Source organism: Rhipicephalus microplus, unplaced genomic scaffold (assembly GCF_043290135.1).
Source record: "Rhipicephalus microplus isolate Deutch F79 unplaced genomic scaffold, USDA_Rmic scaffold_237, whole genome shotgun sequence".
In the NCBI taxonomy this organism is placed as follows: Eukaryota; Metazoa; Arthropoda; class Arachnida; order Ixodida; family Ixodidae; genus Rhipicephalus; species Rhipicephalus microplus.
In genome coordinates, this window is record NW_027464808.1 from 8,728 (window position 1) to 36,691 (window position 27,964).

Below are 27,964 nucleotides of genomic sequence, written 5' to 3' on the forward strand. Positions count from 1 at the left end.
GCCAGTGATTTCTCGCTGTGCGTATTGTTACAGGTGTCATCCCCGCGTACCCTGTCGAAGTATGAGAGCCTTGGGAATACTCGCGGTGGTCTCTGTTGTGACTACATCGTGCTGGGCTCCTACCAGCGCGGGTAAGGTTTGCAGTGAAGCTTTCGTCTGACAAGAGTGGCAGCTTGGGCTAAATGGTAGGACATAGCTATAGTTATAGCGCGAGAGCAGAACGACGACAAATAGTCAAGCAGGACCTTCGTGCCCTTCGTGTCCTTCTTGTCTCTTTGTCGTCGTTCTGTTCTCGCGCTATAACTATCGTCATTTCAACTGAGATGTCTTCTAGAGTGGGTTATTTTGGTTTTCACTTCATTATCTTAAGAAACGTCAGATGAAACAACATGTCACGGGAGAAGAAACAAGGTGCCGTAAAACGCGTCAACAAGACATTATTTCGACTAATTTCACACTGGCTGTTGATTACGCCATTATACTTTGTCATTAGAGTAGGCGCCTTTGCAGTAACCAGATAAGTTGCAAGTGTTATGTCAAGTAGGCAGAGTTTACTCACAGCTGCATAGATATTAACACATGAGGCAATTTTCGAGTACTGTTTTACGAATCCAAACCATTTAATGAAGATGCAGCGTTTAAGTGTGTAACTTGTTAGAGGCCCGGTCTATCGTATGCTGTCGTAACTGGTGCTGCTTGGTGTAACGCAGGCAAAATGCGCGTTAAGAAAGAGGATGCAAGTGAGAAATGTTGAGAAAGGCAACACGAGGGAGAAAACTGCCCCCACCTCTCCAAAGGGAATCGTGAGGAAATGCGAAAGCATTGCGTAGCGTCCATAACGGCATTTCGCACGTGAGAACCCAGCGTTAAAAGAATAGCGTTTTCTTTTTTTTTTTCTTACACCGTGCAGCAAATAGCGCCGTTTGTCGCACGTGACGTTTTCCTGTCGCGTGAAACGTGGTATGCTTTTCCAGCTCTAATAGCTAGCGTGCAGGGATAAAATAAGCGCGTGTGCACACAGCTGTTGCTGACAGCTGCCGACGCCAAAGCGAGACATTTTGGGGGCTCCGGTTGCTAGGGACGAGGGCGCCCGCATATGTTGCTATAGGAGAGGGTGGTAGACAGTTCCCGACGGACGCCTGATATAGCCCGACTAAGTAATGCGTTCGCATTTAATAGACAGAGGAGGAAAGATAACGAAATACATAGAGCAAACTGAATGCAAATAATTAAAGACAACGAAAAAAAAACGAAACCAGGAAGGAAAGAAAAAGAAAACCAAAATAAACACATAAGGCTATATTATACTGAGCTCCGCACTCTGAAGTGACGCGAAGCTTCATTAATTTTTTTTCTTTCCGTTGAAAGTGTAACATCTCGTGGCATGTACGACGATGCTCTTCTAAACCATCCCTAAACTTCGGTAAAACAAAGAAAGTACCCTGATTATAGCTGTGATAACTTGTATTGGAAATATTGTCGTAACGCTGAAGCATTATTTTTCCCAGACACTTTGTTTAACCACCGAAGCATATTCTGTTAGCGTTTCTTGGTAATTGTGAAGTGAAGAAACTGTATTCAACAGAACTGCAGCCTGAGATATCTGCTGCCCCGTACATCAGTTGAAGTTGCATGCGTAAAACGCACAAAAGTGGGAGACGTTCGGAGATCGTGCGGTTCACGTGGGCGCCAAAGAAACGAAAATTGTTTTGGTGGCAGTTGGTAAAAAAACGGTGACACTCACGTTGCTCATTTTGCACTCACCGTCGTTTACATTTTTAACAAAGCAAAAAAACAGCATTTCTAAGATCACGATCGAATACTACTTCTATGCCTGCGGTAAGACGACTGCATTATCCAACGAGCACCAGTGCCCTAGTCCCACACAGGCTGGCTCAGTTTTTTTTTTTTTTTGGCCAGTTTAACTACGTCGCTGTCTTTAGGGGTGAAGCTTCGTATGGTGAGACGATGCCCACCGTTTTTCCTCGATGACTATGACGCTGAAGATGATGAAGAATAAGCGCGTTCCAGACCACACATCATTCGGCCGTCGTGGCACAGTACAAGTAAGGTACCCACCATACGTCTTGACGTTGACGCTGATGACGACGATGATCACACACAGCGGCTGTTTTGTGCAGTAGATGACGTCCCGATTTGCTCTACGATGAATTTCGCATAACTGGAAACAACGAACTACCACCAGGGAACGAACCCAGGCCTCGAATTTGCAAACTTCACGCTAGATACGATACCGCAACGCAGTCACAATGAAAGTAAAATGAAATTCGAAACTAAACCTAATGTGCCAATTATGGCCGAGGAACACTTTATGTAACTTTACACCGCTTTGTCGCTCATTTGCATACGTGATTGGTCAATGTCATACGTGATTGGTCAATGGTGATTTACTGTAACACGGAACAATCCCCCTGCTCAGCCCCCTCACCATCCTTCACTTCGTGGATGTGCCGCAATTCTTTTTGCTATTGTTGGCTTCACATCCCATTCCTTGGTACTGTTTGCCTCATCGTGCCATGCCAGTGATGGTCTTTATCACGCAGCACATGGCCTGTCCAGCTACACGTTTTTGTACTTATAGGAACTGGCGCTAGCAATGACCAGCTAATACTGTTTGTCATCTACCAGGTTCTAAAGCTTTACGTATACTCCGTCAGTTTTCAGAGATGTATGCCTGGCATGACCTGATATAGAGTCTTATTGCGGACGTTTTGGTACATACAGATTTTCAGAAAAACTGCGTTAAGACTGGACATATAGAAAAAAGCAAGAAATTGAAAGAAAAATAACAGGTGTATCTATAAGAAAAAGCAAGGAAGCAAATTGGTTAAGGGAATAAACGAGAGTTAAGGGCATGATGGCTGAAATCAAGAATAAATGAACATGGTAATGGACATTGAATAAATGGTTGTGTGTAGGCAGAATTACCGCTCGTGGTTAAGCTCAACTTCTTGAATTCGGAGAGCAGGAAAATTAACGAGGAGTAGACACAAATTTAGGTAGGCAGATGAGATTAAGAAGCTTGCAGGTATAGCGTGGCAGAAGCAAGCACAAGTCCCGGTTGATTGGTCGAACATGGGAGGGGCCTTTACCCAATAGCGGGCATATTCAGGCTGATGATGATGAGAGAAAAGACAAGACAGCACCTGGTCTTCTTGAAAATAATCCTGCATTCAGCCAAGGCATCTTCTAGATGAATGTCAGTTTTTATATATGCTGCATCTTCCTGAAAAGCCAGTTTAAGTGCCTATTGAAGTGTAGGCGTTACGACATCTACACTTCGATGCCTCAAGAGCATTTACACCATGTTTACAAAAGCTAATTATAAGTTAACGTACTTATCTATCGACCCACTCAGACTCTGAACGAACCATGAGTCTGGGGGAGTCTGGCTAAGTAAAGCATGGTTATAGAATGAAATGTTGGGTGAGTTGGTTTGAAGACATTCTTGGTAACATTTCGGCGCGCACATAGTGAGCGGGAAAACGGACGGCGAGGAGACAAACAAGCGCAACTCCACTGTGTGCTCACCGAAATGTTACCCAGAATATATGGTTAGTTTGAGTGAGAGAGTGAGTGAGTCTGGTTGAGGCAAATATTAGAGAGTGCGAGCCCGAGAAAATCTGAGTCGTAGTAAGCCCCTCTACACAAAATGTGTTCGAGCCCACCAGAACGCATCCCACCAGAACACGCCCCATTAGTGTGATGTTCCCGCATCTCTCCTCAATACATCACATCAGGTCGGTGGCTCCACTAGAACACACCACACCAGTGTGGTGTTCCCACCAAAACGCAGCCAACAGGCTCTACCAAAATACATCAGCGTACTCTGGTGGTAACACCAAAACACACCAGAACACACTAAACTCTTTGTTGCGTTTTTCCACTGGGATGATTCTTTCTGTTACGGTTTGTCGACACATAAATATCCATTGATGTCATGGATCTGATCGTTTGTGAAACAAGATATTTTTTTAATTTATTTCAAGGCACAACACACATGCTTCTAACTCTGCGTCTACCACATTAGGTTTACGCATGGGCAGACACATGAGCAGCGGAGCTAGGAAGAGTTGTTAACAAACTGTATGTTGTTCCTAATGAGTAGGCAGAGGCTATTATTTTAATGGTAGCTTAGTGATACCAATAAATTCAAGTTATAATTAGAACGACGAAAACTTAAACTTTTACATTTCCGATTAGGTTCCACATGCTGCGGATGTTCAACTTGCTAATGTTTGCTTCTAATGCCATGCCTCCTTCCCGTGCATGTTTTCTTTTTTCCTTCCGTAGTTACGCCGTACCTACTCATTTTGTTGCGCTGTGCAAATAGGCTGATTCCAAATCACCAACTAGCTCAATCATAAGTCTTCACAAGTACCATGCCCTTATTCTTACTACAATGCAGGCAATTCATAAACCTCTAGCTATGATTTTTGCTTTGATTTACGTTGCACTGCATAGAATTGATACACCTTCTGAAAAAGATACTTTAGCCGTTCCAGGTTACATGGATGATGAGGGTGACAAGAACAGCATGCTATAACTCCATCAGTAGATTGCACTCGTTACTGATTATTATAACTCACTGACAAGTGAATGAGAATGCGATGCAATAGGGGTCAATTATGCTATTGTTTCCTATTATTCAAGGCCATACTCAATCATCTTCAAAGGTTCACTGGTGTAATGTCTTCAACTATAACTTTATTGTCTTTCAGTACTACCGCTAGATAATCCAGTTTGTAATAAAAAGGGTTTTCGATTTTTTAACAGCACTCTGTGGCACTTGTAGCTTTGGGTCGGGTTCGTGATGATATTACGACGAGCTGTTTTTGTACGGTGCTATTCGTGCCGCTTCACTACGTGTCCATAATCTTTTTCAGCGACAACGTTCCCCACGAATGCAACTGTAGCGTCAACAGAGAGTTCATCATCGCAGTCAAATGTGGGTTCCAATTCAACGACAACTGTGGCTAGTGCGACAAGCATGCCGTCGACGACATTCGCTCCAGGAGGTGAGGCGACTACATCTACGACAAGCTCTATTTATGAGTCCAGTAGTACGAGTACAAAAAGTGAATCAAGTAGTCAAAGTGGTGAGTAACGCGCACTGCTTGCCCGTTGTGTTCACGATTGCTTAGAAACAATTTAGATGTCCTATCCTCAGTTGTGCGGAAGCAGTACTATGATGCTAGCTGGGCTAACATCCTCTGATAACAACTGCGTGGAGATTGTAGAGCTTTGATAAACTTTGATGTTTTTTTTTGCGTAAACTTGTGGAGTTTGAATGCACACGTTGTCTGCTAGGGGTTGACAGTCTTCCAGCTTCACTGCGCAGGAACGCAGAGAACGCAGAGGGTTGACATGTCTTACACTTACGCGATATAGCCATGTGACAGATAACGAATGCGAAAGCGGAAGCGGAAGCGAGCGCCGCACGAGACCAGAGTAGCGGAAGAAGGAGAGGAGGGTGCGATATGAGCTTCGTTGAGCGCAAGACCTCAGCGCAGCAAACCCTTCGATGCGGCCGACACCTGTGATGCGAGCGCCGCCTTGAGGGTGGAGGGAGTAGCAAAAAACATCGCGCGGGTGCAGCGAGCGACGGCATCACTTTTCCCACTCCCAACTGAAGCCAGGGGTGTTCTACTGGCCGTGTATTGTTCTACGTGTGTCTGCACTCCAAATCCCGTCTCACAATCGTTATTCGTTGCAAAGCTACAGGCAGTACTATCTAAAAATAACCATCTACTCTTGTTCAGAGACTGAAGCCCCGCCATATTCTGCCTCTGAACGTTTCTAATACTACAAGTCACGCTTTTCTGCGTCTTCCTATCGCACGCGTTGCTACAAACATTGGTGTGCAGCCACACGAAGCACAATGAAGTGACATGTGTCGTAAAGCACTATTCTGAATCATATCATATGCTCCTTTAGGTACCATTTTAGCAGCGACTGTTAGGCCTAGGTACAACTTGCCAGAGCTCAACAAACTCTTTTAAACAATATTCACTATGCGACACAGAACTGGCCTCGTGTGCTTCCCCGTACAAGACCTTTGTTTTTGCGAATGAATTCGGGCACAAAGCTTCGACGGCTTCTTTTCGGGCGAAACCACTGAAACATCATGCCGATTAGCAGCCTCGTTTTCAAATTGTGAGAAGACTTGCGTATCTAAGGCCGAATCAGTGGTCACATTTTGTGCTTTGTCTCGGGCTACCTGCTGCGTCTTATGAAGTTATGGAGCAAAGATTCGAACACTGGTCCATACCACTGAACAGAAGCCGGCTGTCACTACCCAAGAAATATTTAGCTAGAAACTGTCGTCCATAATATGCTCGCATACCTCATAACGCAGGCCAAAGTTAGTCAAGCTCCTTTCACAGTTTTTCAGTTGGCAGAGTTCTAAGGCAGATAGATGGTCCTGACGGGCACAGGGTCTATACATTCAGCAGAATTTTGTAAAGCTCAAAACAAATTAACGTCCAAAAATGCTAATGATTGCCTTGACATAGCTCGCGCGAGAAAGTCGGGCTTTTAGTGGGTTCACTAAAGACTGATACAACATGGTTAACATTGTCACAGAAGGTCCAAGAGTTAGAAACTTCTAGAAATTTATTTAAATTGTCAACATAACTACAAACTTATGTAGAAAAATTCGAGTCGAGGTTTCTAACAAGTGTCTGGTCAGTACATGAGAGAAAGATGTTCTGTAGGATCGAAACTACACACTAACCAATGGAAATATATTTGCATAGTGTAGGGTGCCAGTAATTATTAGAAAGAATTGTGCTACTTCGGCTAACGTAGGCTAAGTCAAAAGACTGACGGTGCAAATTAGCGCCAATATTGCTATGAATACATTTTGTAACATAGTAAAAAGTTCAGTGTAAGCCACAAAACGAGTCCTCTACAGTGATAGCAAAGGCATAACTAATATGAAGTTTTCTAGTTTTTTTTCTTCCTCCTTCCCAGTTGACTCACAAGTATTTTGTTCAGTTATGCACCAACTGACCCATCTTTATGCTCTGCTAAAGGTCTTTTATTGTGTGTGAAACTCCCCAGAGCATACCGCAAGTGCGAGGGTATGAAGGGTGTTTTAATTACCCGCGCTGGATTATGAACTCCTGCATTGAGTGCAGATGATCATTCTTCTTAGGAAGCACAGCAACCGAAGCCAGCACTGCAAGTACCGAGACGACGACTAGCCCCGAGGAGACCACGCCCACGGTGATCCCATCTTCGAACAATGTCAGCTCACCCGACACCACAACGAGACTAGCTTCAGACGATGCCTGCATCGAGGCAACGATCCCAAACGTTATGAACATTGGAGAGGTAAAACGATTCTTTTTACTTCGTCTTCGCTGGTATCAACAACTTTTTGGCCTTCCACTTCTTTGTTCTTCTTTGTTTTGGGCCTTCCACTTCTTTGTTCGCGTAGGAAAGTGTCTCGTCTTGTTCTTTTTTATGAAATTTACCACAATCCACAACTAAAACAAGACCTCCTTTCCAAACCACACTACATGTCATATAGATGTGGCCATCCCCACAAAGTACACATTTTTTTTTTGACATACCAAGTTCTTTCACGATTCCTTTATTCCCACTACCTCGAACGAATGGAACCATCTACCCTCCTCTGTTGCCGAATTGACCAATGTCACTGCTTTTAAGACTGCTGTTGAATGCGATGTTTACTCTTAGCAACATTTTTCTTTGTTCACTCTTATTCTTCTTATTACTACGTATACTATTACCCACTCCCTTCTGTAACGGCTTCGGGCCCTGAAGGTACTGAAATAAATAAATAAATAAATAAATAAATAAATAAATATCAAGCAAAGCATATATATATATCAGGATTTGCATAGTCCATTAGGCTGCCGCTTCTTAAAAATATAATCTATTGTTAATATTATTGCTGACGAAACACCTTGATTTTTACTTTAACGGGTTAGTACGTACGGTGTCGTAGTTCAATAAAATTTCAGCTGTTAATGCCGTAGTTTACTCGCAAAATATCAATTGATGACAGGTCTCTTTTCCTCCATTTTTATATAACTTTGCGATAATATAACTGCAGTACTAAGACAATTTTTCGTAGTTTATGAGAAATAAATTATATAAACATAGGAAAATACACGTCATCATTAGTTTACACAGAAGCGTTCTTTTTAGGGGAGTTTTGTGCATGTTTGTATTCGAATTTATATGTGTGCTTGCACATACACACGCAGAATTGGTCAACGTTTGGGTGGCTTGGAGGCCCAATCCTGCCCTCTGGCTACGCCGGCGCATAGTCTTAAGTTCGTGCTAGAGATAATTGGGGCACTTTAGCGTGAGCTTATAACTGAGCCAGAGCACTTTGCGACGGCCCGACCAAATGGAAGTTGCTGACTGTTGCGTGGTGTACGTAAAGCTAGTCCTTGTATTTTGCGCATTTGCCTAATTCAGCAAGTTGAATTAACTAAGTTATGAAACAACAAAGCCTCGAAAAACATGCAAGGGAAAGTTTGTAGATCAGTTTGCAAAACTATCGATTAGACAGTTTTTGACTTTTCATCTATGAAGTACAAGCGTTTTTTTGCGTACTACAAATATCCGCGAAATGAAAAAAAAATATCGTGTTGCATGCCCATTTGCGCGCCGTAACGTCCCGCGTGAAAAATGCCACATAAATTATCCATGTTTGCTGCCTCGACAGGGCTGCGTGATGACGTACATTTTGCTAGCGGCAGCACAAGCGATAACCATGTTCTTATCATTGTCACGATTGATTGATTGATATGCGGGGTTTAACGTCCCAAAACCACCATATGATTATGAGAGACGCCGTAGTAGAGGGCTCCGGAAATTTCGACAAACTGGGGTTCTTCAACGTGCGCTCAAATCTGAGCATACGGGCCTACAGCATTTCCGCCTCCAGCGGTAATGCAAATGCCGCAGCCGGGATTTGATCCCGCAACCTACGGGTCAGCAGCCGAGTACCCTAGGCACTAGACCACCGCGGTGGGGCTCATTGTCATGAACCAGCCACGAAGTAATCATATCTTCGGTGCGCGTAAGGTTAGTGAGCACTGCAGTCACGGCTGCCATAGGCGAACAAGCAAGGATGACAGGTGGCAGTTTTTTTTTCTTTGTGTCTGTTTGACGGACATCCGTAGTAAGCAGATTTTCGGAATTCTCACTTCAACCACAGACGTTCGCAAAGTCTGGCATCTTAGAGAACTTATTGTTGAGTGAGCTGATGCATGTACGACTGTTGGTCAGGCTGGATGAGATTAAGGCAAACTGAGGAATACTTCTGAGTGCTATTTCTGTCTCTATGTTTTTGCCTATTCTCGGCGCGACATGGTCTACAAGTAGGCCATCTAGCAGACGCCTCCGTCGAGATTCAATTCGGCAACCTCCACGCCAACACTAAAGTGACATGGTATCGCCCCCTGATTAATATGCACATGCGCGATTCTGTGCTCTCATGTGAGAAATATTTCCAGTTAACTGCCGTGTCAAATTCTTTCATTTTATTCCTTCTGTTTTCTGCTAGCTTATACAATCTTCAATATGCTACACCGACTGGTTGTTGCACAAGCTGGTTGGAGCTTGTTAGAGTTAACCATGTGGCCGTTCTCAGGCTTTCATGGACAGCGTTACCTCCCTTGACCGTGGCACGTGGTTTGCTTTTAAAAAACGTGGCCGATCCCCCTATCTACACTAAAGTGCAACCTGTCTTAACGGAGACACTTGAGTGTTTATTGTGCATTGTTTAAGCAAGAGTAACAGATTGCAGAGTCACGTGATGAACGGCGAGAAGCTCAAAACTCACAGCGCGCACCTCAAGCAGAAAGCAAGCGAAAAATCAGCATACGCAAGACAAGCGCGGACTAATAACTGTCACAGTTCGGCTTTTAAAGACCGTTTTTCAAACAGGAAGGCGCACGAACGAGCGTAGACGTATTCACGGGACAAGCGTGAACAACTGTCACAATTCTTACTTCGTGGTGTGTCTGCAGCGTTCTCCTTTCGTAAATGTGATCACTGCACCGAGCGAAGTGACCATCGTTCTTTCCCGAATTACGAGTCTGATGAGCACGAGCGCAGGATAGACCAAGCTCCGTGAAGGCGACAGCCTTTAGAGCGCGCCCGAAGCGGAGCCGTCGCGCCATCTCGTGGCTAATGAATGCGCGGCAAAGTTTCGGACCTATGAGGTCCACCAAATGGTATATATGGTGTATACAAATGGCCTGCTATTGGAATGCTCGCCAAGGTATGCTCTGTGGCGTAGTTGTTAGCGCCGCGCGCTGCTAATCAACAGGTTGCTGGTTCTACGCCACGCGCCTCTCGTTTCTTTGCAATCTGTTAGTATATATTTCATAACGTCATATCCGTGACAAAAATACGGCAGCGGAGCCGTGGTGGACCCCGGCATAAAACACTTTAGTGTTGAAAAAAATTACACCATCTTCGACTAAATGAAACCATGAGTAGCCTGTGAAGTAGCGCATCGGTCAACTTGAAGTTCTCTTAGTAATGGGCACCTTGCTCGATGTTAACGTTTCTTTCCGATTGGAGAACATTATGAACTCACTGTAGTTCCTTTTCCCTTTTTACTCGTCTCGAACTCTTGTTGGAGAACGTCTCGCGGTACATCGCCACGACACGCGGGAACACGTGGGGTCATCCTACGTCTGCAGAATATCTTTCCCCGACGCCATCACGCGACATCTGAGGGAGGATGTGTAAGGGGGAGAGGCCGCAGTCTCTTTCCCAGCCCTCTAATACAGGCCGGAACGCGCCAGCTCGCGAACGTGTTCTGGCAGTGCTCTTGGGACAGATGTCGCGCATACGCAATAAGGGTGGTTACGCACACAACATTGAACTGCGTCATAAGCTGCTTCGCATCTAAGGGCGTGTTCCAATACCCACCGTAGACGGCTACATAGACAGCTAAATGGACGGCGGCCATCTAAAGTCCCACTCACATACTTACGTAGCCCGTAAAATAGACTTCGCGAAAACAGCATCGCAGACAAATACGATGCAGACTACTTTGCTGTCTAAGCAATATGGTGACTCGGCCAATTGCTCTGATAGCTAGGATCTCACCGGAACAGTCGTCTGCACACAAGCAGACGCTTCACCAGACACTCAATGCGAGTAACGTGCGATTTCTCTTCGATTTTAACACGAATGTATCTAAAAACATAGGTTACGTTTGTTTATCGTAGCTTTCGTTTCTCGACGCGAGGTGGCGTCTCGTCGCGTAGAAGCTGTCCAGGCGTGTTCCATTTCTCGTACAACATGGGCGCGATGTTGTCTTCTAAGTTGCCAGCGCAGGTTGCCTACGATGCGATCAAAGAATTAGAACACAACCTAAAACATGTGGCGATTTCGCAGCGATGCGACCCACTTGCTTCTACGCCACACTCATATTTTTTGCTTGACAGCCGGTTGATGTTATTGATAAGGACGCCATTGCACATCCTGCGACAAATACCTCCTGGTTCTATCAATTTTCTTTCATCACTGTAGGTATTGCACAAAAGCTGAAAACACATGCATTCGTAAACTTCAACAACTTGACAACAGCCACCAGAGCTTAGTTTACGCATTAAATATACAGCACAGTGTTTTCACCAAGGCTTGACAGTTGAAGAGCCCCAACACCGCTCCGAGTTTAAATAAGAGACATTGGTTTCTTCCTCGCCTACGCTATTTTTAAAAATGATAGTCTTTTGGAGGGTACTTCAACGAAAAAAATTTTAGTCTGTCTGTAAACGGCACCAAACGATACCCCTAACGGGCAATCCCATCCGCAGTGCCCACCAATATTGCTCAAGCTTCAGCATTCATAATTGTGTGATTGTCAATTAAAACGCAATTATCGTGCATATATGAGGCACCACAACAACACGTCAATATTTTGTATGTTTCTCTTTATACTAGAGAAGACGTACATAAGTCATTCTAGGGACCTTAGCGTTCATCACGCTGCGCTGACAATACAACGCGATGCTCAAAAAGGCAAGTGTATCGAACGTTTTGCTAAGACGACACGGTGGTGCCACCTGCCCGTCGCATTGCGTTCTACTACTTATCGCCTCCGAGACAGGCGCGCATCTCTCCGCGCGGGCGCTCGTGTCTAACGTACCTCCATGCGCTCGTTCACCTTGGCTGCACAGACTCTCTAACGCAGCGCTTCCAGAATACAATTCACCAATTTTATCGCGCAGAACATCGAATAAACGTTTTTTTCACTCTCTCCGCACGCAAGACTATCGTCTTTCGATGGCATTTGCAGTGAAACATACAGACACGGGGTCAAGACAGGTGGACAATGTCGGCAATAAGCGTTGACCCTACAGGTTTTCACGATTTTTGAATTGCCAATTTTGATTTCTGCTTACTCTGTCGAAAACGCACAAGACGAAATGAAATCAATTTGTCGCGTGCAATGGCTATGCGAACAAAGACTGAACGGTCGCGCGAGTGCATGAGAAATGGGGGTAAGAGAAAAAAAATTGCACCATTTCTCGCAATGCGGAACCATGAGTAGCATGCAAAACAGGGCAGTGAGTCGACCTAAATGTTTCGTTCATCACGGGCAACTTGCCCGACGTTAACGCCTCCATGCAAGTGGAGCACAATTCGCTGTAGTTTCTGTTGCTGCTGCTCGTCCCGAACTCTTGTTCAAGTATGGCACGCGTGCGCACGTGCGTTTATCGCTCGTTGCCAGAATGTCGTTCCCTGATAAATAAACTAAGGAAAAATAGAAAGAAAACGGAAATACGCAAAAAAAAGACAGAAATAAAAGAAAAAAAAGAAAAAAAGAGAGATAAAACTGGAGAAAAATAAAGAAGGCTGTACAGCTCTGCGCTTTTTCGATTGATTGATATGTGGGGTTTAACGTCCCAAAACCACTATATGATTATGAGAGACGCCGTAGTGGAGGGCTCCGGAAATTTCGACCACCTGGGGTTCTTTAACGTGCACCCAAATCAAACTGCGCTTTTTCGAGCCGGGGCACCCTGTCGTGCGAAGTGGCCTTAACTTCAATATTTCGTAGGTTTTTTTTTGTTGTTGTTGAGCCGCAAAAGGAGGATTGGTTAGCACATTACTTAGAATATATTAGTTAGACTGCCTGTACCGATCATAGCTAATAGCCCCACGCCGCCGTGGTCTAGTGGCTAAGGTACTCGGCTGCTGACCCGCTGGTCACGGGATTGAATTTCGCCTGCGGCGGCTGCGTTTCCGATGGAGGCGGAAATGCTGTAGGCCCGTGTGCTCAGATTTTGGGTGCACATTAAAGAACCCCAGTTGGTCGAAATTTCCGGAGCCCTAAGCTACGGCATCTCTCATAATCATATGTTGGTTTTGGAACGTTAAACCCCACATATCTATCAATCAATCGAACATAGCTAATGAAATGTTGTCAACTAACGCTATTGGTGACTTGACTGGTCTGATATGCCGGGAACTAAGTGTAGTGCGCTTTCGTCGCGCAATGCGGTTCCCTTTTTTAAACACCTTTCCTCATGATAACCAAGACAACCTCCGAATAAATGTCGTGGTAACCCTGTGCTGTTATTAAAGAAAGCCCAAGGAGTATTTTCCTAGCAATGCTAGAGACAAAACAATGATATTTTCCTACTCAAGGGAAATATGCCGGATCTGTCCATACATTCGTCTATACATCTACAGAAATCTCAGTTATTCTTTGAAACGTGCAAACATTTGTGTTACGTCATGCGAAATACCTCTCAACCTAACGGCGCATGGCATCCTGTTATTGTTTTACTGACAGGTGTGTTTACCCAATCAGTTGAAATAGTCTCAGTCTCCGATTGGAAAGATCTAATCGAATAAATAGCTGAATTCATCATTTGTCTTAAACGTCAATTTGCAGACAATCAGAATAAGAACAACGTTTACTTGTTTTACTTGTTTACAGTGCCTTGGAGAAGATCTCGATTTGTGCTCTGGAGAAAAGGTGAGTGATATTTAACACGACAGCTTTAAAGAGCTGGTTTCGCAGAAGTGTTGGGTGACGGTGGTGATAGTTGTGAGCGAAAAAGCATTCTCGTCTCTAACCAAAGAAGCTAGAAACACGCAAAGTAAATAAATAATAAAATATTTTTGGTCCAAGGGAACATTAAAGCCAGGATATCCCCGTGGCGAGCAGGCGCTCTACCATATAGCGACAATATCTGCTAAAACTTCGATGAAAAAGAAACGCTATAGAAATGTCATGTAGAGGATGCAGTCTGCTTAGCGCATCGTAAATTGCGTGGCAGAATCGCGACACTGTAAAAACATACTTGGAGTTCAAGGCGCGAAGAGGACATGGACGAAGAAATACAACAAACAAGCATGGAGTGCCAGTGTGTATTGTCTTTCTTCATCCGTGTCGTACTCACGCCTTAAACTTCAAGTATTTCAAACCAACAAGCCCAATCTGCCATTCTTATATGTCAAAACATGCGACTTCAGCAAAAGTGGGTGTTGTGCAGGCTTACTCATTAAGAAGCGCCCAGGCATTTTTATTCATAATGAGCAGTAGGGTCACCAACAATGTCAACAGTTGCGTAGGTTCGCGTGTTGTCCTAAGGACGCGTCATCATCATCATCATCAGCAGCAGCAGCAGCAGCAGCAGCAGCCTGCCTATGTCCACTGCAGGACAAAGGCCCCTCCCATGTTCCGCCAGTCAACTCGGTCGTTTACTTGCTGCTGCCATTTTATACCCTCCAACTTCTTAATATCATCTGCCCATCTAACTTTCTGTCTCTCCCTAATCCGCTTGCCTTCTCTCGAAATCCAGTTAATTACCCTTATTGACCAGTGGTTATCCTGTATATGTGCTACATGCCCGGCCCATGTCCATTTCCTCTTCTTGATTCCAACTATGATATCCTTAACCACGGTTTGTTCCCTGATCCATTCTGCTCTATTCTCTTCTGCTAAGGTTACACCTACCATTTTCCTTTCCATTGCTCGCTGCGTCGTCCTCAATTTAAGCTGAACCTTTTTTGTAGGTCTCCAAATCTCTGCACCATAGCTACGGACGCGTAGCGTGCCCTTATTCACTGATTCACAAAAGGAATAACTATGACGTAGTGTACACTTGGTAACTGCACTTGCAATAGGTATTCATTGATACCTTGAAACGGCCCATGTTACACGCCCATTCGTTCGCTTCCTTACGTCATTGTTGGGGAATGCAGCGTGAACCAAAACAGGTTGGCAGTTCAGACGGTGACGTGCACGAGGCCCAATCATGCTATCGGTATCCATTTTCGAAGGCGGAGCTCAAGTGTCCTCCGATTTGATTGCGTCAAATAATTCACTCAGAAGTTACCTTCATGCAAAGAAATCGATTAGCTTAATAAGGTGGGTTATGAAGACCTAATACTGCTTCTGGTGAAATTTTATCTTCAACGGCAAATACAAAGAAAATAATCAGTTTGCAATAAAAACTTATCAAAGGTGTAGAAAATGCAGAGAAACCTGGTCCAGAAAGTAATGTTCAACAGAAATAAAGCTTAGTATTTTCAGTTCTCAGCGATCTAATGCAGAAAAAGAAACTAAGTTCTTCGCATTACATGTATCATCTAAACTGCGGTCGTAATAGTTGGGATTTAAACCTTTCTCATCGAACTGAGCAGCGCAATAGCTTATCCCCTATTTTATCCTTTTGGGCACTTGATGCACACTGTTGCATGAAGCCTCATTTGTAGTATTTCGTTATATTTTTAACAGCAGGTATTACTTTATTTTGCTTTCCAGATAGCTGGGCAAGCTTTCATGTCACTTGTGAGGGTAAGTAGGCACTTGCCTTTAGAAAAAAAAAACTAGCTGATTTTCATCTCGTAAATCTTTGTCTTAAAATACTCATTGACATCGCTCAAATTTGCATAATTGAATACCACGCCTTTTCACACAAATTTTTGCTAAATTCCATCGCTTGAGCCCCTACAATATAGGAAAAAGATATCATGGCGTTGTCGTTTCTGATAGCGCTGCGATAAACTGTTTTTGGCAGGAAGTGTGAGGGGGAGGGGGTCAACTTCACTTTATTTACAATCATGCGTGAGTTGTAATAAGCGCGTGCATACGTACAAACACTAAAATTAAAGAAAAAACTTCGGGGTGGGGTTCGAGAAAGGATGTGATGCTACGGCTACGCCAGTGCACACATCGTTATTCGAAAACACCATGTTTTTTAGCGAAAGAAAAAAAAGAACACTAGAGTGTGACGCAAGCGGGACCGCTCCAAGGCACTGCACTGTGAGCTTGTATACAGCAGTAAGGACAAGAAATAACAATTAGCGGAACGGTTACAAAACTGCATGCAAACTAAATCTAAAAGTAACGACAGAAAAAAAAGTAAACTCAAATAAGAAAAGCACATACGAAACATCAAGTTTTCACATAGAGAACGTATTAATGCGAATAATAAGTTGTTGTAATAGCACTATACAGGATTATTTTACATAACAATGCCAGCTAATTACCGCTTACAAAGCTGCTTTGATCTTTGTATTCTATTTTAATTCATCGTAAGAAGCGGAAAGCAAGGCATCTACTTCACAAATGCGTGGTAGTGTAGGAGACACTAAGGTTCGAATGTATTTGTCCTTGGTGAACAGTACATAAATGAGTAATCATGTAATCATGTTTGTATAAAAATTATCTTTCACCCAGTTAGGCGAACGAGCTGGCATGCGGTATTGCTTTTAGTGCCATTATACTCACACCCTTGCAGACCTGTTGGCAAGCTATTTGGTGCTCTCGCAGCCAAAAGGACTAGACAAAAAGAACAAAAAGTTCATAAAAGCAGAAGCAGACGCACAGCCATGGTGTAGAAACGAAAGCTGTTGTCTTTGCAGATAATCATACTCGTTGTTCGTCCATAAATTCGGAGTCGATTAGGCAACGACCCATACGCTTTGTCACAATAAAGTATTGTCTAGATATTACTCCTCAAAACTTGCTTTCGGTGTAATTTAGACACCATAGTCATAAATGTACCCGATAGATCCAGAATTCACCTTTAAATTGCATGGATAATCACATACCCTAAGCTTAAAATGAAGAAAGTTTTTACCAAATGCATCCCTTCAGCAATGTACCCCTTGTTTACGGTTTTGCAGTGCACGGCGAAGGTGACCTTTGAAAATATGTCTCCTATCAACTCTTTGATTGCCTTACGGGATGTATTCACGACCATCATCTACAGGGTCAGTCCCAGAGGTAAGCTACTCGCCAATTCCTCAACATTGCGTTTCACGGTGAAGTACGATCGATTAAACCCTATAGAGCCACGCAGTGCTTCTAGCTCCTCTGGAAAAAGACCTTCCACAGGCGTCGCGTTGGAACAACCCCTTTTGTGGTTGCAACGTTGGCTATGAGCCTTTTTAATAATTTAACATAATCACGTATGTAGGCCTATCACTTAACAAACTATTGTCCAGTTTTGGTAGAATGCGCAGAAGACCGCTACTTATAATATTTATGTATTCTTATTTATTTTTACATATTGCAGCCCAACTAAAGCTATCACAAGAGTGTTTTTCAAAAAGGACTGAAGGCAATGAAACACTGGAAGAAAAAGAAATAAAACCATTATGCAACTTTGAAAAAGCATAGTGTGAATCAATATGTTTATGCATGCGAAAACTTTGTAAAGGCAGTGATTTCTCGGTACCGGGAAATCAAATCCACTTTTAAATGGTGTGTGCAAAGAAATTGTAATTAAGTAGGCTAGTACTTGGTTGTACTAGTGTCAGCTTCAGTTTAAGGTCATTCCGCGCTGATTTTCGTTTATGGGGAGACAAAATTTCGAGATATGGTGGTGGTGAGAACATTTATTAAAATAAAAGTAGCGTAGGGCTTTAAAGACAACATGCAGCAATGTGCACATTATCGCACCGTAGCCTACACTTCGTTGTTATGAAGCTGATTTATCTGTTCTACGTGCGTGCTGACATTATGTCGCACCACGCGCTGCCTGTTACACGCCAGTCTGGTCGGTGCACCTGGTAAGTTTACGATGTACTCACGACTACTTGATTTGCCTGAAACGACACTGCTCTTCTTAACGCCAGGCTCAATATCTTAAAAAATTCACATGAAAGTCTTGCCCAGAATGTGTGTTAGCTGGTGGATTTTTTTTTTTAGTGCCGATTTCAAAAAACAATCTCTGTATGCCTGAGAAAGCTGATTTTCCTGCTAAAAATAGAGAAACAGTATCGAATATAGTTATTCCGGCGCATTTATTTCATAGGTTTAGTCTGAGTGTACTCATTTTCTTACTTTGGATTAACTGTATATTGATTTCATAAATATTTCCGCAGTTAGGTACGTTCACACTTTTGCGCGATTCTGTCCACGCTTAATCAATTAGTGGTCGTATTTCTGCTTTTCAGGGGCAGCCATATTACAGAATATGAACTTCAAGCCAGACGGCAGTGATCTCAACAATAACATATGCAAAAAACCGATCAAGCTTGGCTTTCCCAACAGCATGGGAAAGGTGCGTTAAGGTTCACCACCGTTAAAAGCATTGTTTTCCAAGACAGTCTCCTTGCACTGCACTAGAAGGGGGCAGTGAAGTGAACGACGCGGCCGCGCCGCATCTCCGCTGATACTTCGGCGGGTGACGGTAGAGGCGGCGCTGTAGTCGCTTTGTACTGAAAATGTCAAGGGCATCGGCATTCGGAGCGTGACCATCGTAGCCAGCAAAAGCATGCAGCGACTCGTTTTTATCGCGTTTAATGCAGTGCTGAGCATTTGTCGGTGTGAGCGCACCTGCCTAGCACCATGGTGCACGAAATGAATATGCAGGCGTGCCGAAATAACGTCATGAAATTCCATGTTTCAAGAGGCTGCTGGCCTACACAGACACATAAAAAGAAAACGACGTACAAACAAATTTTCATGGATCCGCCCAGCCGATCACCTAATGTTATGCGGCATGAAAGGAGCGCTCTGAGCTGCGGTGAATCATGGGTTTCTACTGGAGAACTACAATGAGCGGGGAAGTATCAAAACCACAAAGAAAACGTAGACCTGCTTTGAGTCTCTACAATATCCACAGCACTGTTTCTCATTCGACTCAGCATGCGCTCTATTGCTTCATGAGAACACCGTGTACAAGTAATTTTGTCACATTTATATTGGTGATGACTCAACTTTATTGTGCCAGTTTTGCGGAGGATCATAATGCTATCTAAAAGACTTATCCCAATAGCTCTAATCATGTGCTTTCGTGCCTACTGTGCATCGCTTATACAATCTTCAAGTGCTTATCATGCCAGGAGGTGAGTCAGTGAGTGAGTCGACAAAACGAATTTACATCGGAGTGAGAAACTCTTGGGATAGAGGTTATCTTAAGCATATTGAAAAGCGTGGTTCTATAGACGGTTTGTCTGTTATCCTGCCTGAATATTCACTATAACCAGTTCTGATTTAATATGGACGGCTCATATTCTGCTGCTTTCGAAACCTCCTGTAGGCGGGATGCTATTGAAAGACAGCAAACGCCTGTTTATGACACTGGTTTGTATTATCAGTGTAGTTGTTTTGTTTATTGGCTATTGTAATGCCAAGGAAAGTATAGGGAAGTTATTAGACCGAACTGTAATGTAAATGTCAAGAAAAAAAGTGGGTGAACAAATAACTTGCCGTGGGCAGGAACCGAACCTGCAACCTTCGAATAACGTGTTCGATGCTCTACCACTGAGCTGCCACGGCCATCCTCCCAGCCACTTTATTGGGTATATATGTGAATTTAAACGTGGGAGGGTCAGTCAGCGCCATCTGTTGCCATGACGACGAGTGTGGAACACTTCTTATTAGCCTGTTTGGCGTCACGCGTAGCACATGAGCTTATTCCGAGCTAAAAGCTGACCAATTATTATTATTATTATTATTATTATTATTATTATTATTATTATTATTATTATTATTATTATTATTATTATTATTATTATTATTATTATTATTATTATTATTATTATTATTATTATTATTATTTTGAACCCAAATGTACTGTTTGAGAGGGGCTGGCTTAGGTGTATAACTAATTCTGCTCCTCCTTTGCAGTGTTTAGGGGAGATGTACAAACTCTGCAATGAAGGAGATATGGTTGACGTAAGTACATTATTTTGAATTACCCATAAGAAGGCGTCAAAGACGAGTTCAAAATAGTTTCTGCAAGTCTATACGACACTTCCGATCACGCGATACAATTACGTCTGCTCAACTCAAATATCTCCAAAAAAATAAGCCAAGTGTTTGATTTCCTGTACGTAGTGCGCTGCGTAACCAAACAGGAATAAACTGAGCATGATACGATTGCGATGGAAAAACTGGGAGGAAATTTATTATAAGAAAATTTGAAAGGTGGCAAGGCCTTGATAGAAAAGACAGCAGCAATAACAGTCAATTCAGTTTAATTAATTTATTATTCACTAGAAGATATCTACATCGGTTTTGTTATAAAGGCAGAGCCCCGTAACACGCTGAGGAGTTGTGAAGGGGTCCCTTATGTTGTATACAGTTATACAAACACTAGAGCGCACAAGAAATTAGTATGATGGTGATAGAATGGAGTAGAATTCAAACAAGTGAAGAGAGCATGAACCAATGTTGGTTAACCTTATACCAGGTAAACAACTGGCCTTCTGTTAGGTCTGTTGGTAGTGTGTTCCAAAGACGTAATGCGGTATGTGTGAATGCAAATGATCCATAATTCGTGCGAGACTTTGGAATGGTTAATGTACTTGACGTAACTGATCGTATCGGGTATGGGATGTTTGGTAGCTAATTCTCAAAGAACACAGTATAATTATATGCATAATTTTAAACAGCAATACGAGAACATAGTAATCAATGCAGTGTTTCAAAGGAAGAATGGTCACAAGAAGCGTTCACAGGAAGAGCGATTTGCAGTGGCAAGATAAGAAAGATTGTCCCCATGACTGTGACACTGAAATTTCGTTTTAAAAATGCAGGTTTCCGAAAGACAGGTTTCCGAAAGACATCTATCTATCTATCTATCTATCTATCTATCTATCTATCTATCTATCTATCTATCTATCTATTTATCTATCTATCTATTTATCTATCTATCTGTCTATCTATACTCATAAGAAATGAGTGCGCATGCCCAAATAAAAAGATACTGTGGACAAGAAAGTGGTGCTGGCTTTTTCTTTGTATGCAGCTCATGACCACATTAGAAAAGGAAATTTGACATCCACCAGCTTGTAGGGCGATGCCACTAGAAAATCCAAACAGATTTCCTAACTATGAAGGTTCTTAGTTGCCGAAAAATCCGTCCTTGTCTGAGGTTTGAACTCGGGATGGAAGCCTTTTCAGGGTGGTCCCTCTACCACTTGAGGTAACCAGAGGAATAGCGCGTGGGTGCATTCTCAGATAACTGCTACACTGAGGTATGGCATTGTGGTAAACTTACATAAGAAACTATGGGTATTCAAGAAGGTACAGTTGTGAATTCGAAAATGTTGGGGCTTTTTCTAGTTTCATGCTTACGTGACTTTACGTTATCAATTACGTGCACGGCAACATTCGATCTCTTTGTAAATAAAATTGTTGTATGCAGGTTTCGTACGCAACATCATTCGTTGCTGCCGTAACGGTGAGTATCGATCTTTCAGTAATCACAGCGGTAATATTATAGGAACACTTTTTAATTACGCACTACTGCTGCAAGCTATAGGTATATCAAGGTTTGCATGGAATTCTCGTATTTGGCAGTTTCTTTCTCAACCATATATAAAAAGGTTAATGTACAACTGATATTAAGAAATACCGCATAACAAAAGTTGTTCTGGTTAGAATTTGAAATCGCCGAAAAATGGGTGCAAATTTAGGAACATCAACACCAAAGATCTAGAACCTTCAAGAATGGGTCATGTAAACCTTAGACAACAGACAAAGTTAACTAAATTTGAAGTTTGTTGCTTTTTGTTACCCTTGGTTCATTCAAATTTTGCACAAGATACACCTTAAAGGGGTACTGACACAAAAATTTGGCAAGTACTCTCAAATTATGACAGCTAGATTGCCACTATCTCTCAAGAGGAAGGTATATAACAGATGTATCTTGCCGGTAGTTAGCTACGGAGCAGAAACCTGGAGACTTACAAAGAAGGTTCAGCTTAAATTGAGGACGACACAGCGAGCAATGGAAAGAAAAATGGTAGGTGTAACCTTAAAAGACAAGAAGAGAGCAGAGTGGATTAGGGAACAAACGGGGGTTAAGGATATCATAGCTGAAATCAAGAAGAAGAAATGGACATGGGCCGGGCATGTAGCGCGTAGACAGGATAACCGCTGGTCGTTAAGGGTAACTGACTGGATTCCCAGAGAAGGCAAGCGGGTTAGGGGGAGACAGAAGGTTAGGTAGGCAGATGAGATTAAGAAGTTTGCGGGTATAAATTGGCAGCAGCAAGCACAGGACCGGGTTAACTGGCGGAACATGGGAGAGGCCTTTGTCCTGCAGTGGACTTAGTCAGGCTGAAAATGATGATGATGATGATGATGATGATGATGATGATGATGATGATGATGATGATGATGATGATGATGATGATGATGACACAAACACTTTGGCCTCACATTTTTCTGCTGCAATGTGTTGCTGGGGGCCTGTTAGTCATGACACGACACATCATTTTCTGCAGCACGCATTAGATAATTAATTACAGGCCCTTAATTGTCTCAGTTTTGGTTTGAGAGAGCTCCAAAAACTGGCTGCAACTGTCGCCACCTATCGTGTGCAGCTTTTGAACACGTCAGCACACAGAACTATGACACACTTTCGCACAATCCGCATCAAGAATTGCTTTCGAATAGAAAACGGGACTGCGATGTCGCCAAACACAGAAATTTCTAAGCCTGTGCCAAGGCCACGCAGTTGCAACCAGCTGCAGAGAAACATAGACTGTGGTTACAAATGCGTCAAAAGAAATATGGCGGCTATGACGTCATCTAAACTTGTTTTGCTGACTGCAGCGTGGTGGCGTGAGGGAAGTAGGGGGTCCCCTAGGGGTCCCCTTCGATGGTGTCAATGGCACGATGGAGTCGAGGCCTCGCGCAGACTTCAAAGTTCTTTTAAAATACCTTCCCAGCTATATCCGTTGTTGGTATTTTGCAGATTATATAAGAATGTCCCTGGGAGTCAACTCTACAGGCTATCTCGGCCACAAAGTTTTGTGTCAGTGCCCTTTAAAAATTGTTTTCTTGTTGTCAGATTGAGCAGCCCGCGAATTGGGACGTAAGCCGTTCTTGCGTGAGGATTTTGTCTGACTGGTTTTTGCAGAGTACCGATTACCTTCGCAATGCTTATTTGGGTGTCTGTTTGCCTTTTGCCAATCAGTATTATTGAACTTGTTAAATGCGATCCACAAACTTAACAAGACACTCAGCTCCACCTTTGCTTTCCGCAAGTACCCTTCGCTTGACTTCCAATTATTTCGGCAACCTTTCATACAACCTCCATTTTTAGTGCGAAACACGGCAGGAAGGAGAAGATGGAAGCTTGTGATGAAAAATTGCAGAAACACGAGTTAAGTCGAGCCGACGTTTTGAAAAGTGGACTTGTCTTTCTTAAGGCAGGAAGACAATAGTTAATAGGGCAACAAGAACAAGCTTTTGTAATAGTTAGGAGCACTAGACCGCCCACTCGTTATGCTATACGCATTGTGCGATGACTGGTTGTTATTTCGCCGTTTTAAAACACTTTATAGGTCGTATTACCGCGACTTTCCCGACTTCAAGTTCACCTAATGCAAGTTTGCCAAAAAGCCACAAGCACCGGTGTAGCTCAGCGGTAAAATACTTGGCTGGCACCCAGCGGACCCGGCTTCGACCCCCTCTGTGTCATTGGTGCTTGTTTTTTTTTTTCTAATTTCGCGGGATGTGGTTATGGACACCAGCGGCGGCGGCGGTGGCGGACCCCTGCGCGTGACCCGAGTTGTGATCTCATAACAAAGGAATCTGTGGAGTTGTGATCTCATAACAAAGGAATCTGTGGAGCACTATTGTAGAAAGTTTTCAACATTAAGAAAGCTGTCACTGGAAATTCCGTTACGAATCCTTGGTCTATAGCTTCTCATTGTGAAATTTACTATTCCTAGGTGCTCATACCTAAGGGCAAAGCAACGGAAAAATGTGTGCGGCTATGCAAGATTTTATTGTACAGTCTAAGATATTTACTTAATAACCTAAATACCAAAAGGTTCTCAGTTAACTCATGTAGGCTATAAAAAATTTCTGTGATATCAATCATTTATTGCTGATAGGAACTAATTCATCAAAATTCTTTCTCAAAAATAATTTACGAAAGGATCAATATTTTTGGTAATTTTCTTTTCACCAGTCTTTAAATATATACTTTCGCTTTTTTTCTTAAGCTACCCGATTCTTGGCTGATACCCCAGGGGAGGGGTGTGAGCCACAAGTTTTAGGATCTACATCTACATCTACAGCTTTCGCTGCAAAAAGTCACAGCTTTGGCGCAAAGGTGAAGCAATGAACGCGATAGGAACGAATTGGAAGGTCACGTGCAGAATGGCCAGCAGATCGAAACATGCCCCGCGTTTCTCATGCACAAATGACCCACGAAGCGGACTCTCAGGGACAGATGAACGCAAATAAGTGCCTCTGTTGTTACTTTGCTGTGTCTGAAAAGTGCGCTCTTTTCGCAAACGCACACTGTGCAACAGTTGCAGTGACCTTTGTCTGTACGGTAACTAAAAGAGAATCGCTCCGCTAAAAGCTGAACACCATGCAAAACGTACAATCCTCCCTACCGCGAGCTAAGGACGTGCGAGGGAGCGTCGACTCCCTGCTCTTCGCAGGGCTAAGTGTGCGTGGGAGATGAGCGTGTGGCCGTCGCGTCGGGGCGATGTTGCTACGCGCGCTCATTGCGCCATCTTTCTGGTAATGCTAAAAACATGATAGTCCCATCCCCTCCGAGATTCTCGTCAGCAGCGGTAACAAGGCAGATGTAGATAGCTTGCCGTTTGAACGTTGAAGGACATGGTCCTTGGTGGCTCAGTGGCTAACGCCTGACACTCACGATTCAGAGGACCCAACTGCGATTCCGTGTGACGGAATCTTTTGCTGAATTCTTTTTCTTTCTTGCATTTTCATATATATAGATACGTCTACATATACGGTGAGTGACAACGACGCCCATGTCGACGCCGATGCCGGCGGCAAAATCAAGCCGAGAGTGTCCATATAATTTCTATCGCAATGAAAGAAAGCTCTCAATGGCAGAGTTTTGAACTTGGCGCCATGGTCTTAATGGCTTAGCTTTACTATTGTGACCATAGAGCTTGTCAGTTACAATGGCACGATGGTAGTTCAACTGTCTATTATGGTGTTTTCTTTGTCTGTTCAGTGTGGCTTCACCGAGTTTGCCACCACAACGCCAATAGATAAGTTCCGTGGCGTGGTCTGTGACATTTTGATGGGCTCTAAAGCCGTGTTTGGAAAGATTCCATTCGTCGGTTCTGGTACTTACGAGTTGGCAAAGATTATATTCTGTAAGTATTCCTACAGTACTCTGGTGACTTCGTTACGTTCAGATCACATGCGTGAACTGATTGCGTATTGTGCGTCTCAATACAGGGGCGCCATTCTGGACAGCTTCAAGTTCAGTGAGCAGGCAAAATTTTTTGACCGCACACTTTAGGCCAATAAGAGAGGCTGCGGTAGCAGGCCTCTGAGAAAATCAGATCCAGGAGCACAGACTAACTTTATCCGGGGAGAGGGGGGCAGACGGCACTTTTAATGTATGTTGATGTGTGTCCGTGGAGGCCAAGACCGGTATTGTGCCTAATGATATAGTGTGATGACGATGAACGCCAGCGTATCCTGGGCCACTGTGCTTGACTAGTGCGAAGTAGTAAGAAAGACGTTGTTTGGAATAGAAAAGTTGAGAAAACGAGGTACACAGCATAGTACTTGTAGTTTTAATTTCAAGTATTATACGTCTTACTTCCACTTTGTTTCTTTTTTTTAAAATAACCTTTCGAATAAACTTTCAAATTTTCAACTACGCATTCTTGTACAATTCTTCAGAGTGGGCAGGTGCCATAAGATTGAAGAAAAATACAAAACAACAAAAAACAGCCGCCTTGCAGCAAGGGTGCTATTCGTTTTCAATGCTTATAAAATCTAAATATTTGATTTCCAAAGGTGGAAGCATGTCAGTTTTAATCTCTCAATCACTCCATTGCCTCAGACAATGACAACAGCAACGAAAATGATTATCTCGGCAACATGGTGGATTTCGACATTTTCCAAAACGTTATCCGGTCTTTGCGTGAAATACGAGTGGAATGTTGATGCATATTTGGCTTGTACTTGTTTGACCAGTTACTGCTTATAGAATGTTGGTTTATTTCGATTATATGTATAGTAAAACGCTCATCTGTGTTAACAAAAACGTGAACTATGTATGTTGCCGATGTTCTTAACCTGTGTTCGTTCGCGCACGTGAACTGAGCCAAGCCATGGGAGACATAATTACTGTGCACAAATATTTCCGCCTATTAAATCAGAATACAGCATCAAAATGCAGCCGGGGTGTAAAGGCAAAGCTTAAGCTCAAAAGCCACCTGTCGCTCAACAAGGAGGGAGAATTCTTGTGTAGACTACACCACAATACCATTGCCCCCAAATATCTCAATTGTCGTATTCGTTCAGCTGACACAACAGCGTTCCGCACCAAGCAACGAGGCCACTTGTCCTACGTTCATTTACATGATTGACGTGGTATGAGTGTTATTGTTTATCACTTGCAGCCTAATTCTTATAAGTGAGCAGTTTTATGACGCTGTTAGCCTGCCTCGGTTTGTCTTTCGATGTTTCGACGATTTGTGTTCCGAAGTTCTGCGTTCGCGCAAAATCTCGAAAGAAAAGTGTTTGTACACTTGTATAGCCGCTTCCAACACAGAACTAAAACAGATACATATCAAATATAAAGAAAGTTTTAGTGAAACCCAGACATTCAGTCTCTTAATTCATATACTTTAAGGGGCAGAGTTTCGAGTGGCGGGAGGAGTGTTCAGGGTGCGACAAAGAGAACAGGGTTCAGGGTCGAAATTCAGGGCGTAGAAGGTTAAATATTTTCCTCACTCTCATATGCTTGGGCAAATACAATAAGCTGCAACTAATAAACATCCAAAGAAAGCATGCTGACATTCCGAATAAAGTCAGAGCATTTACCGACATGCAATTACGAGCAGAACAAGATGAAACAAGAGACTGCGTTAGAAGTTGACAAAATAAGGCCGAATTGTTTCCGACGTCCGGTATGCTTTTTTTATTATGATGTTTGTCGTGTCACAAGATAGTGGTTGTGAAATTTGCGCATGTCTCTTTCTCGGTTGTCCAATATGCATGCGTCATACAGAGTTAGAAAACTTCGTAACTTGTGCCTTTTCTTCTCTGTTTATCGCACAGGTTAGCCTGCCTCGACTAAACAACTTCATGTTTCCGAAATTCGTACTACATTCATCTGAAGAAGTTTTCGTCAATAAAAGAACCGCACCAATTTTTATGCCCGAATGAGTGTTTATTATACAGCAAGCCCTCATAAAAAAAGTTCATCACTTTTCTTTACTGTTCCTTGCTGGATCGGTTCTGTGCAAACGTCCCCCTTGAGAACCACTACTCGCGTCTCAGTGAAGTGTTCAATTTTAGATGTGCCTGCATGATTTTGTACAAGGTAACATCGTGTATTGGGCGCTATTATATCGACAATACTATCACCTGAATGGGCACGCTTACTCAATGAAAAGCTCCGTTTCACATTTCAATATTTTTGAGACATGAGCTAGTTGGTCCTGCTTGCCTACGTTGTCTCCATTCAAAGTGTGCTCCTTCACTGCATGGTCA

General features: G+C 43.1%; 1 protein-coding gene across 2 annotated transcripts; it reads left to right on the forward strand.

Moving 5' to 3' along the window:
• LOC119179653 (uncharacterized) lies at positions 1 to 27,622 on the forward strand. 2 transcript variants are annotated; one of them, XM_075885659.1, is made up of 11 exons: positions 1 to 131; positions 4,908 to 5,120; positions 7,181 to 7,359; positions 13,976 to 14,014; positions 15,809 to 15,841; positions 17,176 to 17,275; positions 18,451 to 18,557; positions 20,129 to 20,176; positions 21,651 to 21,686; positions 25,461 to 25,605; positions 27,530 to 27,622. In XM_075885659.1, exons 1-11 carry the CDS (start codon positions 62 to 64, stop codon positions 27,532 to 27,534), a joined length of 975 nt encoding a protein of 324 aa, XP_075741774.1. In that variant the 5' UTR covers positions 1 to 61; the 3' UTR covers positions 27,535 to 27,622. The 2 variants fall into 2 exon arrangements, with proteins under 2 accessions (XP_075741774.1, XP_075741775.1); XM_075885660.1 differs by having other exon boundaries at positions 4,908 to 5,039.
• Positions 27,623 to 27,964: the final 342 nt, after the last annotated feature.